This window comes from Ptychodera flava, chromosome 17, assembly GCF_041260155.1.
Source record: "Ptychodera flava strain L36383 chromosome 17, AS_Pfla_20210202, whole genome shotgun sequence".
Taxonomy (NCBI): domain Eukaryota; kingdom Metazoa; phylum Hemichordata; class Enteropneusta; family Ptychoderidae; genus Ptychodera; species Ptychodera flava.
The window spans coordinates 18,812,110-18,827,375 of NC_091944.1; the positions used below are offsets into that span (position 1 = coordinate 18,812,110).

The following is a 15,266-nucleotide window of genomic DNA, read 5'->3' on the forward strand; positions in this document are numbered from 1 at the left end:
ATACTCATGTTAGTGCGGTAAATTTGTATTGCATGGTATTGCATGGGCCCAACAATTGTCCAGGTACACAGACATTAGTCGAATATATGTATGCATAATTTAAAAATGTATTTGTGGCTAAGCATGCTCAGAACAGGTGGTTTGACCAATAGAAAAGAAAACAGTTAAAAAGAATGGTGAATTTTGATGGTATGTTGGAGCTCAATTGTATACGTTTAAGCCATAAATCTTCGGAGCTATTGTCTCAGGTATTCGTGTTGTATAGTGTCCAATCCAAGCCAAAATTACTGCTTCCTATTTTACTGTTCTTAATTCAATTTGACAACTCAACATTCTATTCTGAATTCAATTTTAAAACTCAACATTTCTCTCGACTTTCTGTATAGAACGTTGACTTGTAAAATTGGATTCAGAATAGAATGTTGAGAAGTAAAACTGAAAATAGAATGTTGAGTTGTAAAATTGAATTCAGAACAGTAAAACAGAAAGTAGTAATTTTGGCATGGATTGGACGCCATACCTGTTGTAAAGGAAAGTCCTACAGATAGCCTGACATTTATCATGCTCTGATAATGTACTCAAGGATTTTGTTCATAAGTATTATCGGTACCAAAGACTGAAAACCTTCAGGCACTGAGATGAAAGGGACAAAGACACACAGACACAATTTTGTCATTTCTGTATATATTTTTATGGTCATGCTGAAACAGTGGTCAGGAAAATATTTCCTTGCAAACAAGAGTTGCAGATCTCAGCATGTTACATATTAAAAACTGTACGGACAAAGCAGTGTTATGTTAATTCAAAACCACAATAATTGCCAAACTCATTGTGGGTTTTGACACGAGACTTGTTATGTTTGCGTTGTCCTTGAACTTCTTCGACCAAAAATGTGAAAACCGTTCTCTGATAACGACGTTTGTCATTTAGTGAAGTCATAACATTTCCTTCTTGTATAATCATTTACGGATATGCCTTATGAACAAACGTTGCATTGTCGGTCGTCAGAGATTTGTAACAGTCTCTGCAGGCTACGATATAAACAATACAGCGATGAGATATCAACGTTTTACTTCATTTGTTAAAGGCACATGAGCTGCAACTTCTGGCATTATTTTCATGATTTTATATTTAGATTAAAATCAGTTCATAGAAATGATCTAACTCAGAGATGTTTACATAAGTATAATTATCCACTGAGGGGAACTGCATGGGGAGGTTTCAGTGAGACAAATAATAAACGAGTGCCGCACCCAAATATGGCTGCCACCATAAAACTACATGATAAACAGCGTAAATGGTGCATGTACACATTTGAATCTTTACAAGTACAATATGGTGCAACCCACTGAAAGGATGGGAAAGAGATTCACTCCACTCTGACAAAAAATTCTCCGTTTTTCACATAACATGGCAAGATTATGAAAATGGCGGGAAATTAAAATGAACAAAAATCTGTTCAATTTCTAGCCTAATCTGCCACAAGCAAACGTTGTTGAGGCATAGTTAATGACTATATCGTTCAATTTGCAGATTGCAATGAATATCTGAGGTACCTTGAGGTTGCGTGGGCAAATTTTGCAGAATTGCAGCTCATGGGCCTTTAAAAAATACATAATAAAAAGCCCACATCCTAATTACGTGGAGTCTTTATACACTAAGGGGTCTATGTAAATTTTATCTCAACCTTCTAAATCGTACTCTTTTAGAACAAAGCAAATCATTATGACAACGTCGAGAAGTGTTGTGACGTCACACTGACGTCAGATCTAGAGCACATGCGAATGGTTCTGTATTGTTAGCAGCAAACGACACATACGACGTATACAGTTCGAAGTCATAAATGTTAGTGACGATATTACAGGAGCTGATGAAGTGAGGCAGGCGTATCTTCACTCGATGACAACCTGGAAAAGGCACTTTGGATTGCTTTCGTCTTGTCATAGATCAAGTTTTCCTTCGTTGTCAAAACTTCAATAGTTCCGATCAAAACTTATCCTCTATATTAAAACCCTCCATGTGAGTACTGTCTACATCGAATCATGAATTTAGTAAAGTACCTCACACAATAATTACGGACAGCTAAAGACGAGTTCATTCTTTGTAAATATATACAAAATGTATTGATATCGATACGATAAAAGAAGTTGTAGAACTGACCAACGATGAAATACTGTATAAAATTAAATGATTCTGGATATCAGGAGAAAAATCAATTTTTTAAACAGTCGCTCATCTACATTGGTTTTTGCTCACTTAGTCATTTATCGTTATGGATCCATTCAGAAAGACACTAATGTAAACAAATGTTTTTACTTTATATTTATATTAATCAGTGGCCGATGTACCCCAGTATTTTTCCCCTTTATCTCTTTAAATCTTGACCGTTGTGACAAGCAAAAACTCAATGAGCATAACCCAAAATAAATGAATGGATGTTTTCAGTAGAATTTATTTGAATATATGTGAAAAACAGACTACTGTAAATGACAACAATGTTAATATGCATTTAAAGTTTGGATTAATTACAAAAACTATTGGTATCCTCTTGTAGACATTCCACTCGAATGGAATATTGGCGAACTTTTTGTCTCTCCTTATTCTCAACATGACTGAATTGTATTTTATTCTAAAATACTGTCTTGTGTACATTCAAGGGTTGAATTCGTTTAAAAGTAGAACCCTTTCTTATTACAGGGGCGTCCCAAAGCTTTGCATTTCTCACACAAGTGTCGTGGATGTTCCTTGTTCAGGTCTGATTTATCAAGTCCATCCGGCTTCTCTAGAGGGCGCTGCGAATAAAAAGAGGAAGACGTCACAGATGTGGCAAATATGCTATGTGTAAATTGTTACATAAAAGGTAAATAAAAACACCTGAATTACCAACAACTTTTAATAAACAGTTGGTTGAACTGTAAACAGTCATTAATAATAAATATAATGTACTGACTATCTCGTAACTAAGAGTTAAAGTGGCCAATAATTAATTTTATCGAACGCAATTTTAAACAAAACTTAATATCCGACGGTCATGGGGATTGGAAATTTTGAGAGAGCGACTTGGACGGCTCATGTCGCGTGTCAACGTGTATCAGTATCCACATGCTATAGCTGGTTACTTTTTTCCATATTCAAATCTGCCAAAGTAACAATGGTGCGACCATTCTTAAATCACTTCCTTCACTAAGCCCGACCCTCGGCTGTTTTTACTGCACGACAATTTTGTGTGTTTTGGTAGAGTCAGATACAAACGCCACAGCAATCAATCATTTTTGACTAGCCATATGCACAGACCGTAGGCATTGATGGCGCAGATGCAATGATACATGATACAAATACAAATAAAATATAAATACGCATCCTTCCTAAGACATTTTACATGTAAATGAATACCTGTTTGTGAGGATAGACTTTGACACGGCATTGGGTGCATTCCTGTCCCATGTCAGCCCAACTGTTCCCGCTCATCCACGTTCGTTGACACTCGGAACATCGAAACTCTCCGAAACACCGTCTCTTTCCTTGGTACGGAGTCAGTCCTTTGCCTTGCCGTTTCTGTAATTTCGACAGGTAACAAGACCAATATTTTTATCACACAAATTTTGACCAGTTTGACGACATTGAATTTAAACTCTATTCCAGTACGATCTTGAAAAGTAGTTCCACTTTCACCCTTCGCAACCACACTTTGGTAAATATCTATTGTTTTCGGTTGCATTGTCGGACCTTTGTACTTGAAAGTGGGGGTGGCGGTGTAAAACCAACAATGAAGTTTTGTTCCAAATATTATGGGAGTAATTTTGTGTTGCGCAGGTCTTAAAATAGACTCAGTTTGTAACCAAACAATGATTGATCAGGACGCCACGTCTGTGCGTTATTTTCTTCTCAGCCTTTAGAAAAAATATGCTGCCATCGCACCCATCTGACCCTTCCGTCCTGCATACTTCCCCTTTTTACAAACGACTTACATCAGACATGTCTGTCAGTCAACCTGTAGAATTTTCGTCGTTAGATTTCCGCTGGACCGCTCTGAGACGATCAGAATGCCAATCTGAAATTAAAAAATAGAATGTAATAGTTTATTTGTCCGGTTTTCACAGGGCGGGTCACTCCCTGTTACAGGGAGTTTATGAATGCATCAAATTTCATTTCTTTAAAAAATGAATGATAAATGTTTGATATACAGGCCAGCAATTGATTGATTTATTTACCCACCAACAGTGCAAATCACTCACAGATAATAAAAATCAAGAAAATGCAAATAAAACAAAGAGAATTGCATGTAATAATAGGCAATCATAGAATACCATGAGTCATTGAAATTGCATGCTGCGAGAGTTAGATGGTCATGCTTCATGAAAGTTGACCCAATTTCATGACGTGCAACAGCGCAAGCTTGGCAGAATATCACAAGAATTCCATCGCGTTGTATTTTGATTTTGGTTTTAATAGTTCCGGTTTGGTGATATGAACTTTGCCTCTCATATGATAATTAAATATAACATAGAAAAACAGATCAAATGAATTTTCTCAGAAACGTATTCTTGTCGTCGCCATGTTTAACGGGAAACTAAACCGAAAGGATATGGGCGGGTCACTCTAGGGAGGGTTGCGACATCTGTAGCCGTTGGCGTGGAAGTTCCCGTATATAAAGTGGGCATGCAACGCCAGTATAAAATTTTACACTTGTATATGGATCATTATCTCTTGCACTTGGGAATAATTTTGAAAATGAAAGAAAACGGTCACTCGTAAGCTGGTTGATTTCGCGGAATTCAACTTAGCTCGATTGAACCATTCTTTTATTAAGTGTGGGAATTGGGCCGAGCGGTTTTGACTGTGATGTCTTCGCTATAGGTCACTGGTTGCCGTACGTTGTGAGTTCGAATCCGATCGAAAATCTACTGAATTGTCACGCGGTGAGACTGTTGTGATTTATTCATCACAATTTACACGAAATACGTCAACACATCGGTACATTGTACATACCAGTACGGTCTATGTGTCTTTAAAATTGAAATTGCAATACCCAATGCAAGTTGCGTAAACAAAAGTTCCGCTGAACGCATGGATACACTCATAAACACTCGACGAATTCACGAACCCTTACGTACAAGTTGTCAGTTACTGATAGGTGTATAGCTTGTGTCTCAATAGGCATGACAAAATTTCCATCTAGCACTCAGTGCGAATTAGTTGAAATAAGTAAGCTTATCTATCGAATTTACTTTGTGCACTTTTTCATCTATTCAGCGTCTTCTAAAATATATGGATAAGCCGCTACTCGAGCGATGGCTCGAATCGGACGAATATCAAGTCTGCATCAGATAGCGTTCGCTTTGTTGTTATGAAAAGAGACAGGTTGGTGTTGTCATGAAAAGTGCCTTTTAATAGCGAATCACAGCAACCGTAGGTAAACGTATCTGTAATTTAACAAATCATAGAAAGCTAGACATCGGATCACTGTTCCTGATTGGTCAGCTAACTACGCAGCCTTTGCTTCAAGTTGAGTCAGGGGTTATACATGGTGTCGATGCTCGATGTAGTACAAATTATAGAGTTGAACTTAGTATTGTTAATTATTCGGGCTATTTTTGTGATCATCAGCCCAATGTTTTGTTTGTGTTTTGTCTGAAAAGACTGTAAGACTTACTTGACACGCTGTGTGCGAGAATTTTAAATGGTGTCAGAACGCCTTACTTAATTTTTTTCCGTCTTTAAGAGTGCACCTGTATAATTCGTTTAAAAGCAATGTGTGTTGAAATCAAATCGTGATAAATACCGAAATATCCTGAAGACTAACAGCAGGAGAAGATCCTTGACGTCAAAAACGTCACGATGTCATTTGACAGGGACTTGAGGCACATTATGACGTTAAACAGACCGACTTGACAAGGGTCACTTGGTAAAATCTCAAGTAATTCAGCAATTTGCCGATCAGGTTCGAACTCATAACCTAGGCTAGCTATTCGCCTAGCGAAGACATCAGCGACTAAACCTTCTCGGCCAAATCCCAATCTTTACAAATGGTGGTTTAATAACAAGCAGTTTAATGTCAGCAAGATATAGAAGACCATAATGTCGGGAAATGTGGACTAGCAGCCGTTATTGCCAAACAATTTTGAAAAATATTACATACCTGTGATTTTTACCTTGTACCGCAGTCCTAGGGATGGCGTTCGATTCTGAAGGACCAAAACTGCCGAGTAGGACAGAGCCCTTGTTGTTGGCAGAGAAGAGCAATGAGATGTGGGGTTAAAGTTCGCAAAACAGGGCAGAAATGACGCACTGTTGACGCAACGATCATGTGATACTTCGTCGGTGGGGCCCCGACCACAGTACTTCCAGTTAATTTAAAGCGAAAATGAAATACGCTTGTCCAGTGTCTTAGGGCGCCCTCTATCGTATTTTCTCAAATACATCTAAGAGCACTGCTTCCATCCTTCGATGATTGACATCAGAAAATTTTTGGACTTGATCAGGGAGAATTGTCGATTTTGAATTGTTTAATTTTCAACCGCTACCGCATGTCAATGTAATACAATATACATCGACCGTTAGTTATAGTATTGGTAAGGTTATCGATGGTTAGCATGTATTTAGAATCAGGAAGCACCGTCTCGTTGATTTGATCATAAACACATGCTACTAAAGAGACAATAGTTATATTATTTGATGATATTTTCATTATTTTTGCTTTAGAAGACACACCTTTCAATATCGCATTATGAACTACACAGTATTGGCCTTGGTAACGGCAAGAATTGTCTGGCTGTCGACTGAATCGTCATATGGAATAAAGCCAACAATAATATTGGACATTCCCCCGTACATAGAGGTTGTATTGAGAAACTGAATAAAAGGAATTTCGACAGGATTTTTTAGAGGAAATTATGAGAAACTGCTTTCATAGAGTTACAACAAAACATAATGCAAACGTTTATCAAAAGTTACAGCTGATGGAGATTTGATTAATAATAGAGATTAAATTTCTTCTGTATACAAAATACAGCACATAAAACACACCGTGTTGTGAAAACTGGTATTTACTCTCAATTGTACTATATAATATCTTTTTGTACGACACAGCAAAAATGCTTTGACTGTATGATGGATTGATTATGGAAGATCCCATGGTGCATGAAAGTCTAAGACATTCAACACCAACCCTCATTGAAATTTGAGCATCACTATTGAACAAGGACCGGGGTGCGTGATACATCCACTTTAAGGGGAATAGAAATAAAGATTGTCTATGTACAATGTATCTGTGATACGTATAGGTTTTCATTTTATTCATATGGTTTCCTGAAAAGATTTCCATTGCAGATAATTTCAGTGTATGGTTAATGAAGCCATGATCCCTAATATATATATATATATATATATATATATATATATATATATATATATATATATATATATATATATATATATATATATATATATATATATAATTAAAGTTTCTTGTGCTGATAACGATTACTAAGGCATCAAAAAGAATAAATATCACTAATGTAACAGTACAATGAAAGTTATGCAATTTTGAAATAGCATCTTTGAAGTAAGGATCACAAACGAAAGAAAACCTGCAAATATAAATTTTCCTTTCTAGACATCATAGACATCACAAGGGAGTCAATGACAGCATAAGTTAAAAGCTGTCTGGACAAAAATTATACAGATATAAAAATGTAAATTTTACAAGCATCATGTGTGGGATGAATACTGATTGGAGACTGTCCTGATGACAGTTCTGAACACACAACATTTGGAAATTGACGGACTGGTATAGAATCTAGTGCCATCCGAGAGATTGGTGATTTCGGACGTTCTTTATGTTTCAAAAAGACACCCAAGTCAATCCCCATCAGTTTCCATCACGTAAACGTTTCAGTCTTAAAACGGTTATATTGGATGATTTACTCTTGACACAAACGGAAGACAAGATCGTTATACTTGAAAATGATAACAAAAACCAGGTGGGTGAATTCGATAAAATGTTCAGCTAATAAATTGTAATCAAGCAGGAAGCTAAACGGATAGATATCTTGTGCAAGTTTAATTCCGGTACAGAGTATCATCTGGTACTATTGTCTCATAAAGAAAAAATGTGACAAAATGAAACAATATCTTAGTTCGTGATCTTCTTTCGTTGTTTTATTGACAAAATTAACCGCAATCAGTGTCTTCTATCATGTATTAAACATTCTTTAGTTCACGTTGAAAGATTTCTATCAAATATTTACCAAATAAAGATTGATCCTTCACCAGAACTGAAAACCATGTTTAGATCCTTTGAAATTCTCCAACAGTTCTTGTTGTGACGGAGGCCGACTAATTTAGTAGGTTTGATTGCATGAGTAGCCCAGAGCTTTACATTTCTCACACAGTTCCTGGGGATGAGACTTGTTCTTGTCGGATTTGTCAAGGCCATCAGGTTTCTCTAAAGGCCGCTGTGAGAGAGAGAGAGAGAGAGAGAGAGAGAGAGAGAGAGAGAGAGAGAGAGAGAGAGAGAGAGAGAGAGAGAGAGAGAGAGAGAGAGTGAGGAGAACTACATAACTTATATTGAACATAGGCGCCGGGTAAATGTAACCGTTACGGTCATTTAGGCCGCATGTCATTATAGTCGATACTTTTTCTGTTTTTTGATCGCTGGCACTTTTGATACGCAACATTTTGAAACAACTCTGACAGAAATGACGAAGGAGAAAAGAAACACATGGCGCTACTGTTGTTTTGCTCGAAATCTGAAACTTTATTGTATGACCTTGACATTCCATAATTGACTCAGCTACTTACTCTTCAGATACCACGTCATTCATTTGAATGTAAAACTTGTACTCAAAAGCATAGATTAATGATTTTAAAATTACCTGTTACTTAATTTGAATTGTAATGTTATTCCTAGTCGCAGTTTCGAACAAACTGAATCGTAAAGAAAGGAATACCTGTTTGTGTGGGTAGACCTTTACGCGGCATTGATTGCATTCCTGACCCATGTCAGCCCAGCTGTTGGCACTCATCCATAAACGGTTGCATTCTGAGCAGCGATACTCTCCAAAACACCGACCTTTTCCTTGGAACGGTGTCAAACCTTTGCCTTGTCGATCCTGCAATAACATTCAGGGAGCACGTACCTCAGCTACGGCTCATCGTCTTGTCAACTAATGGGGACTTATTTTGAATTCGAACTTGCGGAGAAAATTGGGTTGTAAACTTCTTGCTTTCGTGAAGGTTGGAAATCTGTGCATAACACTGCAGCCCATATTGTGAATTATCTGAAGGGACTCTCCAAAGGTGTGAAATGCAACAATTGTAAACGCACTCCTACAAAACAACTCGATAAAATCGACTCAATATTCGCGAGGTCAAATTGGACTTTCTTCGAAAGGAATAAATAGTTTTCCAAGTAATGTGTCAAAGCAAAGACAAATCTTTCACAGTGTGAAACACCCATCTATGAAGTCACCTTTTAATTCATTATATGATCACGTGTATTTATAAAGACCTAATTGAATATGATCGATTCACGCCTGCCCCTGGACACCATTTTCGTGTTGTGACAGTTTGTTATGTACTATGTAATCTGTGCTACTTACATGAGACATTGTCGATCACTCGTCAAATGATGAAGACCGGAAAATTGTTCTGAAACAAAATAAGGCATAATATTTGTCATTCCCTGAAATGATGCATGTGATAATTTTCAAACAGCACATTGGTAAAGATCGATTATTACACAAATAGTTTATAATCACGTCAAACACGATCATAAAATCAAATCGTTGTCAGCCTCGTAGACTGATAAATTCCCGTTTGTGGTGTTTCATCGGTCTGAGGAGTGGAAATTTGAACGGAAAGCCGTTTTGTCTAGCATAGCATATTTTCTATGGCAGTGGGTAGACAGGAGAGCTTACAATAACACTTGGTAACGTCGATCTACCTACCTTGTTGTACCAGGCGTTTGTCTTATGTACCAGGGCGCTTCTGGGTGGCTTTTGTCGAGAATTTGCTGTCGTGAGTCCTTAAGTAGATTTTTTTATTTGATTACATTGCACAATCTATGAACTTTGAAATTAGTTGGATATTTTTAGTACTAAGCTTCACTTCGGAGTTTCCCGATCAGCGCGCTTGTCATGTTCCTATATTTTCAAAGTGAAAATGAAACAATTGTGGATGACGTTTGTTCAGAAATTGACCACCGCATGTATAAGGGCGACGCTCTCACAGACCTATGCAAATTAAAATTATCCAATTAGGCCTAATCGAGGTGAGACATGGTATAAATATATCGCTCTTTCCACTCGGTTCATGGAAGTGGTGATACAGAGACAATTCGGAAATACATTTACAGCCAAGCGGTGACACTTAGCAAGATTGTGAAAAAAACAAGGTCAAGAGCAAGTCCATAGTTAAATCGCCATGGAAATATCTGACCTTCTGAGAATATGTAATGTTTATAAATTCTATCATGCGAATTTTGAATTCATTTTTCTTTGCGCATGGTCAATTTATAGTTTGACTCAATTTCGTTGAAATTTTAGGCTGGCCTGTATGTAGGTCTATAGTATTCAAGTATTTTGTTGATTTCAAACATTGCGAATTTGTCGGTCTTATTTTGTATGTGACATAATACCTGACCTGGTGACCTTATCGCCCGTACGCGTTTAGATAACTATGTACTCTGTAAAGTACCGGTTGGTGAACGCCCATTCCAAGCTTAACTGGGACATTTATGCACTACGTATAGCACTGAGAAATGACGTCGACTTTATCCTTGCGCGTTATGGCGCATAATATTAACAAGCCATGGCAAAGGAGAGACGAGCTGCGAGTTGTGTTTCCGAACTGAAAAACGTTGATCTACGTTTGCCGCTCTCTAAAAAATTCTTAGTATTTGCAACAATTCTCACTGTGGACTGAAAAATACAAAAAAACCTAGTCAGCGATTATCCAAGGATTTCTAAATACATATATGTAACTCCAGACATTGGGCGATGAAAAGGCAACAATGTATATATAGACTCTCATTTGCATAAAATTATAACTTCCTTTGAAATACCTTGCGAACTTTGTTCGCCTTCGTAATGTTTCACCCAAGCATTATCATCTAGCTGTAGTTGTCACATACTAAAAATAGACGGATAAAAGTTGCATGAACTGGATTGAGGAATGCTATTGTTATATGGCGTGCGACTTTGCTGTTGTTGTTCAATAGTTTGCCACCTTACTTTATAGCTCGTAGTTACAACGTAATGGCGATTCTTCGTATCATTATTGGGGGCAGAGAGAGAGAGAGAGAGAGAGAGAGAGAGAGAGAGAGAGAGAGAGAGAGAGAGAGAGAGAGAGAGAGAGAGAGAGAGAGAGAGAGAGAGAGAGACCCTATACATTAAAACGCTTTCTTCATGACTTCTATTGAGAGATAAACTCGTTTGCTCATTTGAATATTTATTAAAATTAGTTTCATTTACATACATTCATCCATGAAAATTAACATCATTATCTTGAAATTGATTTATCCTTAAATGAGCTCCTTTCTTCATAAAAGAATTACTGGTTTTTACAGTGATGACATTGACTCGTTGTGCAATATTTACAATTTACAGTCATTAAAATCAAGGAGGACTATTTTTGATTATATATTTTTATACAAATGCATAAATGCAAAATCTTCATGTACCAAGGTTTTCAACTCGGCGTACTACTTTGTTTCATGTGCCATTTGGTAGAGTTAATTGTGTTCGTGACTCTCTTTTTAGTAGAATTCCGAGACAATTTAATTTGCTTTTAAACGAATACAATGACATTGATCCTTTTTCTGTAAATTTAAATGGTTTTAAAAATGTTTTTAAACATTGTTTTCTCAGCATTTGTTAAAGTTTGTTCGTCTTGTCTTCATGTTTTGACTCTGTATCTGTATTTTTACTAACAGTCTTCCATAAATGGCCTCGGCTGTGGAAGTCATTATTAATAAAATAAAATAAAAATAAAATAGCTTAGAGTGGGCGGATTCTCACAGTTCAGGCGATTTTTGGTCAAAAAGCTGGGGTTAGTCCTGTAAATATTTCCCTGTGTATTAGGCGATTATTTCGTTGAACGAAAAGTTAATTAAAATTGCCTCTTCTTTCTCTGAGCCCAATCTAGGAATTTCTGAGAGAAAGTTGGCGAGGTTAACAATCTCAGAAGTCCGATCGCATCGCTTTCGGCGTCATGGGTCGGTTCAAATCGTAAATATCGTTGACACAGGCTTTGAAGTGTCTTCTTCTGCTGTCTTGGCAGATGGTCCTGGAAAAACTTCAAACTATCGGCGGTGTAGACCGTATCCCATGAACCACCCGCCTTCGCCAGCTCTCTGCGTAGCACGGGAAAGTCTAACATCTCTCCGGCGTGAGAAACCAGACACACGGGACCCGCTTGTCGGCGTAGGAAGTACCGCACCGCACCGACGACGTCGCTGTTCATGGGTTTCTTGTCGTATTTCTCCAGCATCGGTTTACTCAACCCGCTCAATCTCTCTGCGTTCGACGACAGGGTCTTTTCGGGTCTCAGACAAAGCGTTATTTTGTCCTTGACCCTCGGAATCTGGCCATCGCTGGCGCTTTCCTCGATGAATTTGCGTGATATGGCGACCATTGCCAGCTCGGTCATGTCCGGCATGTTACCCATAGAGTCGGGCAAGCCGGTCGCCTCCAAGTCGATGAATACAAATGTTTGAATCTGCAGGGAAGCGCCCGTACGTCGAACTCGCGACGACAAGTCTAGACCGGCGATCCTTTCGGCAGCGTCAAAGCTCTGAAAGTGTAAAAGAATTTTAAAAGTTCTGACAAGAAAATATTGTATCGGACGACCATGTTTTGAAGAAGCAGCAACAGTTTTACTAAACTGCATGTATTTTCTCATTCGAGCGCCGCCAAGTGCGACGATTGGTGATTATTAGAGAGCCATTGTAAGGTGAAGTCAGTGGGCCGCAAGGCGAAGCTTGGCACCACGGTCCCTTGTGGAGGGACCGTGTTGGCACACAATGTTTTCGATCAGTGGTTTGACACAAGTCTCGATGCCTAATCATCCGTAATACACTCTTTTCTGGTACAAGCGTGAATTGAAATCAGAGAAGTTCATATAAATAATAGAATCTGACGCTTACATCTTCCGAACTTGTACTGTCTCTTCGCCTTCGGAACATCTTCTATCACACTAGCTATCTGCAGGATTGTTCTTCTTCTTCTTACAAACCCGAAACAGTAACTGTTTAGTTATGAATTGTCTGCTTTGAGCTCAAAGGGGCAAATGATCACCTGCGTAGTGGAAAACCAAAGTGTGCAAAATAAACTCGCAATTATGAGCTTTATATGAAAAGGACTAAAAAGACGTAAAAAGTGAAAAATCAAATCACATTTGAATATTTTGACATCCATTGTTTTTCCTGCGAGACTGAAATTCAAGCGGAGCAGCTTGCGAATTGTCCGTTTACGACAGTAAGACGTTTTCGGATTCAACATTTACCGTTTAAAACGAGGCACCTCTCTCTCTCTCTCTCTCTCTCTCTCTCTCTCTTCTCTCTCTCTCTCTCTCTCTCTCTCTCTCTCTCTCACAACACACAGCACACAACATTACTGCCCCGATAAATTTGGTAACTTCAATTAATTTAAAGTTGTTCAATGTCCACCGTCTTATACAGAATTTCAAGAAACATCGAAAACATCACAACTTTTGCGAAGTACGAAAATTATAACTCTTTCTCGGACTTAATCAATGAGTGGCTGGACGTCTACTATTTAAAAACTTCAATAGCACAACTTGAAATATCATAACCTACCTCCTAATCAGTTCTTCTCCGTCTGCAACCGTTCCTCGACAAATGTCAGAAATCCAGAAATGCGAACAATTACGCCTTGCATGTATGTTTTTGTTGGTCGCAGTAACGGTGTATTTGGGATATTTATAGGCTTTTAAGTTTGAGTTCCGTGTGAAGAATGACATCATCTATTGATATATCTGTATGAGTCACCTTATCCAATGCAATACAAAACGAAAGTATACACTTCATACGACAAAAGCACCATTGCTTATTGTCACGAGAGTCACCAGTTAAGTTTTTATCAAAGCCTAAATTAACCCGCCCTTCTCTTCTCCCACGTCCTGTCTGTATGTCCCCCGTCTGGACATATTTAAATAGGAGGACACACGCTGTAACGAGATAGCAAGATCACGATAGAGAGAAATACAAACTAAACGTACGGCTATGTACATGTACACCATATTTCAGTAGAACTCCTCAGTCCAGTTCATGCAACTTTTATCCGTCTATTTTTAGTATGTGACAACTACAGCTAGGTGATAATGCTAGGTTGAAACGTCACGAAGGCGTACAAAGTTCGCAAGGCATTTCATTTCGAAGGTATAATTTCATGCGAATGAGAGTCTACATTGTCGCCCTTTCATCGTCCTATGTCTGGAGTTACATATGTATTTAAACATCCTTGGATAATGTCATCGCTGTCTAGGTTTTTTGTATTTGTTAGTCCGCGATTAGAATTGTTGTAAATATTAAAAGATTTATAAAGAGTGGCAAACCTAGAGCAACGTTTTTCTGTTTGGAAACACAACTCGCAGCAATTCTTTCCCTTGTCATGGTTCGCAGATATATATTACATGCCATAACACGCAAGGATTATAACTCATTTCGCAGTGCTATGGTGGAGAATTCGGAGTCGACCAACAGTTGCCGATGTTAAGCCGGGAATAAGAGTTTATCAACCCGTGCTTTACAAAGTAAATAGTTATCTAAACACGTAACTGCAATAAGGTCACCAGGTCAAGTATTATTGATCATGTCATACAAAAAGTAAGACCAATAAATTCGCAAATCATGATGTCTGAAAACAACATACTTGAATAGCACGTACAGGCCTACATAATGGCCTGTCTAAAATCTCCACGAATCTGAGTCAACCTGTAAATTGACCAGCGCACAGAGAATGAATTCGAATTCCGCATGAATAGAATCTATAAATATTTTTATATTCTCAGAAGGTCAGATTTGTCCATGGCGATTAAACCACAGACTTGCTCTTGACCTTGCTTTTTGCACAATCTTGCTAAGTGTCACCGTCTGGTTGAACATCAAAATATTATACAAATCTATAGTGTATTTCGAATTGTCTTTCAATCACCACTTTCACGAAACCGAGGGGAGAGCGATATATGTATACCATGTCTAACTTCCCCTTCAATCGCAATTAATTGGATAACTGATGGTAACT

The 15,266-nt window shown here is 38.0% G+C and overlaps 1 protein-coding gene and 2 long non-coding RNA genes across 3 annotated transcripts; all 3 read right to left on the reverse strand.

Annotated features, from left to right (window-relative positions):
* Window positions 1-2,200: 2,200 nt before the first annotated feature.
* On the reverse strand, window positions 2,201-6,366 carry LOC139115688 (uncharacterized). The gene is made up of 4 exons (XR_011548159.1): window positions 6,140-6,366; window positions 3,969-4,051; window positions 3,394-3,555; window positions 2,201-2,792 (listed from the first exon to the last, which is right to left on the reverse strand). It is a non-coding gene; the product is annotated as an uncharacterized lncRNA (long non-coding RNA).
* A 1,106-nt stretch (window positions 6,367-7,472) lies between these two features.
* Window positions 7,473-10,146, reverse strand: LOC139115689 (uncharacterized). The gene is made up of 4 exons (XR_011548160.1): window positions 9,951-10,146; window positions 9,603-9,651; window positions 8,952-9,113; window positions 7,473-8,456 (listed from the first exon to the last, which is right to left on the reverse strand). It is a non-coding gene; the product is annotated as an uncharacterized lncRNA (long non-coding RNA).
* Window positions 10,147-11,430: 1,284 nt separating this feature from the next.
* Window positions 11,431-14,288, reverse strand: LOC139115690 (three prime repair exonuclease 2-like). The gene is made up of 3 exons (XM_070677995.1): window positions 13,820-14,288; window positions 13,148-13,298; window positions 11,431-12,795 (listed from the first exon to the last, which is right to left on the reverse strand). Exons 2-3 carry the CDS (start codon window positions 13,184-13,186, stop codon window positions 12,112-12,114), a joined length of 723 nt encoding a protein of 240 aa, XP_070534096.1. The 5' UTR covers window positions 13,187-13,298; window positions 13,820-14,288; the 3' UTR covers window positions 11,431-12,111.
* Between the last annotated feature and the right edge of the window lie 978 nt (window positions 14,289-15,266).

Excerpts from the sequence above, each read along its gene's own strand:
- LOC139115690 (XM_070677995.1), bottom strand. The coding sequence starts at position 13,186 with ATGTTCCGAAGGCGAAGAGACAGTACAAGTTCGGAAGAT. Across the intron at positions 12,796-13,147 it reads ACAGTACAAGTTCGGAAGAT|AGCTTTGACGCTGCCGAAAG; the intron begins GTAAGCGTCAGA and ends TTACACTTTCAG.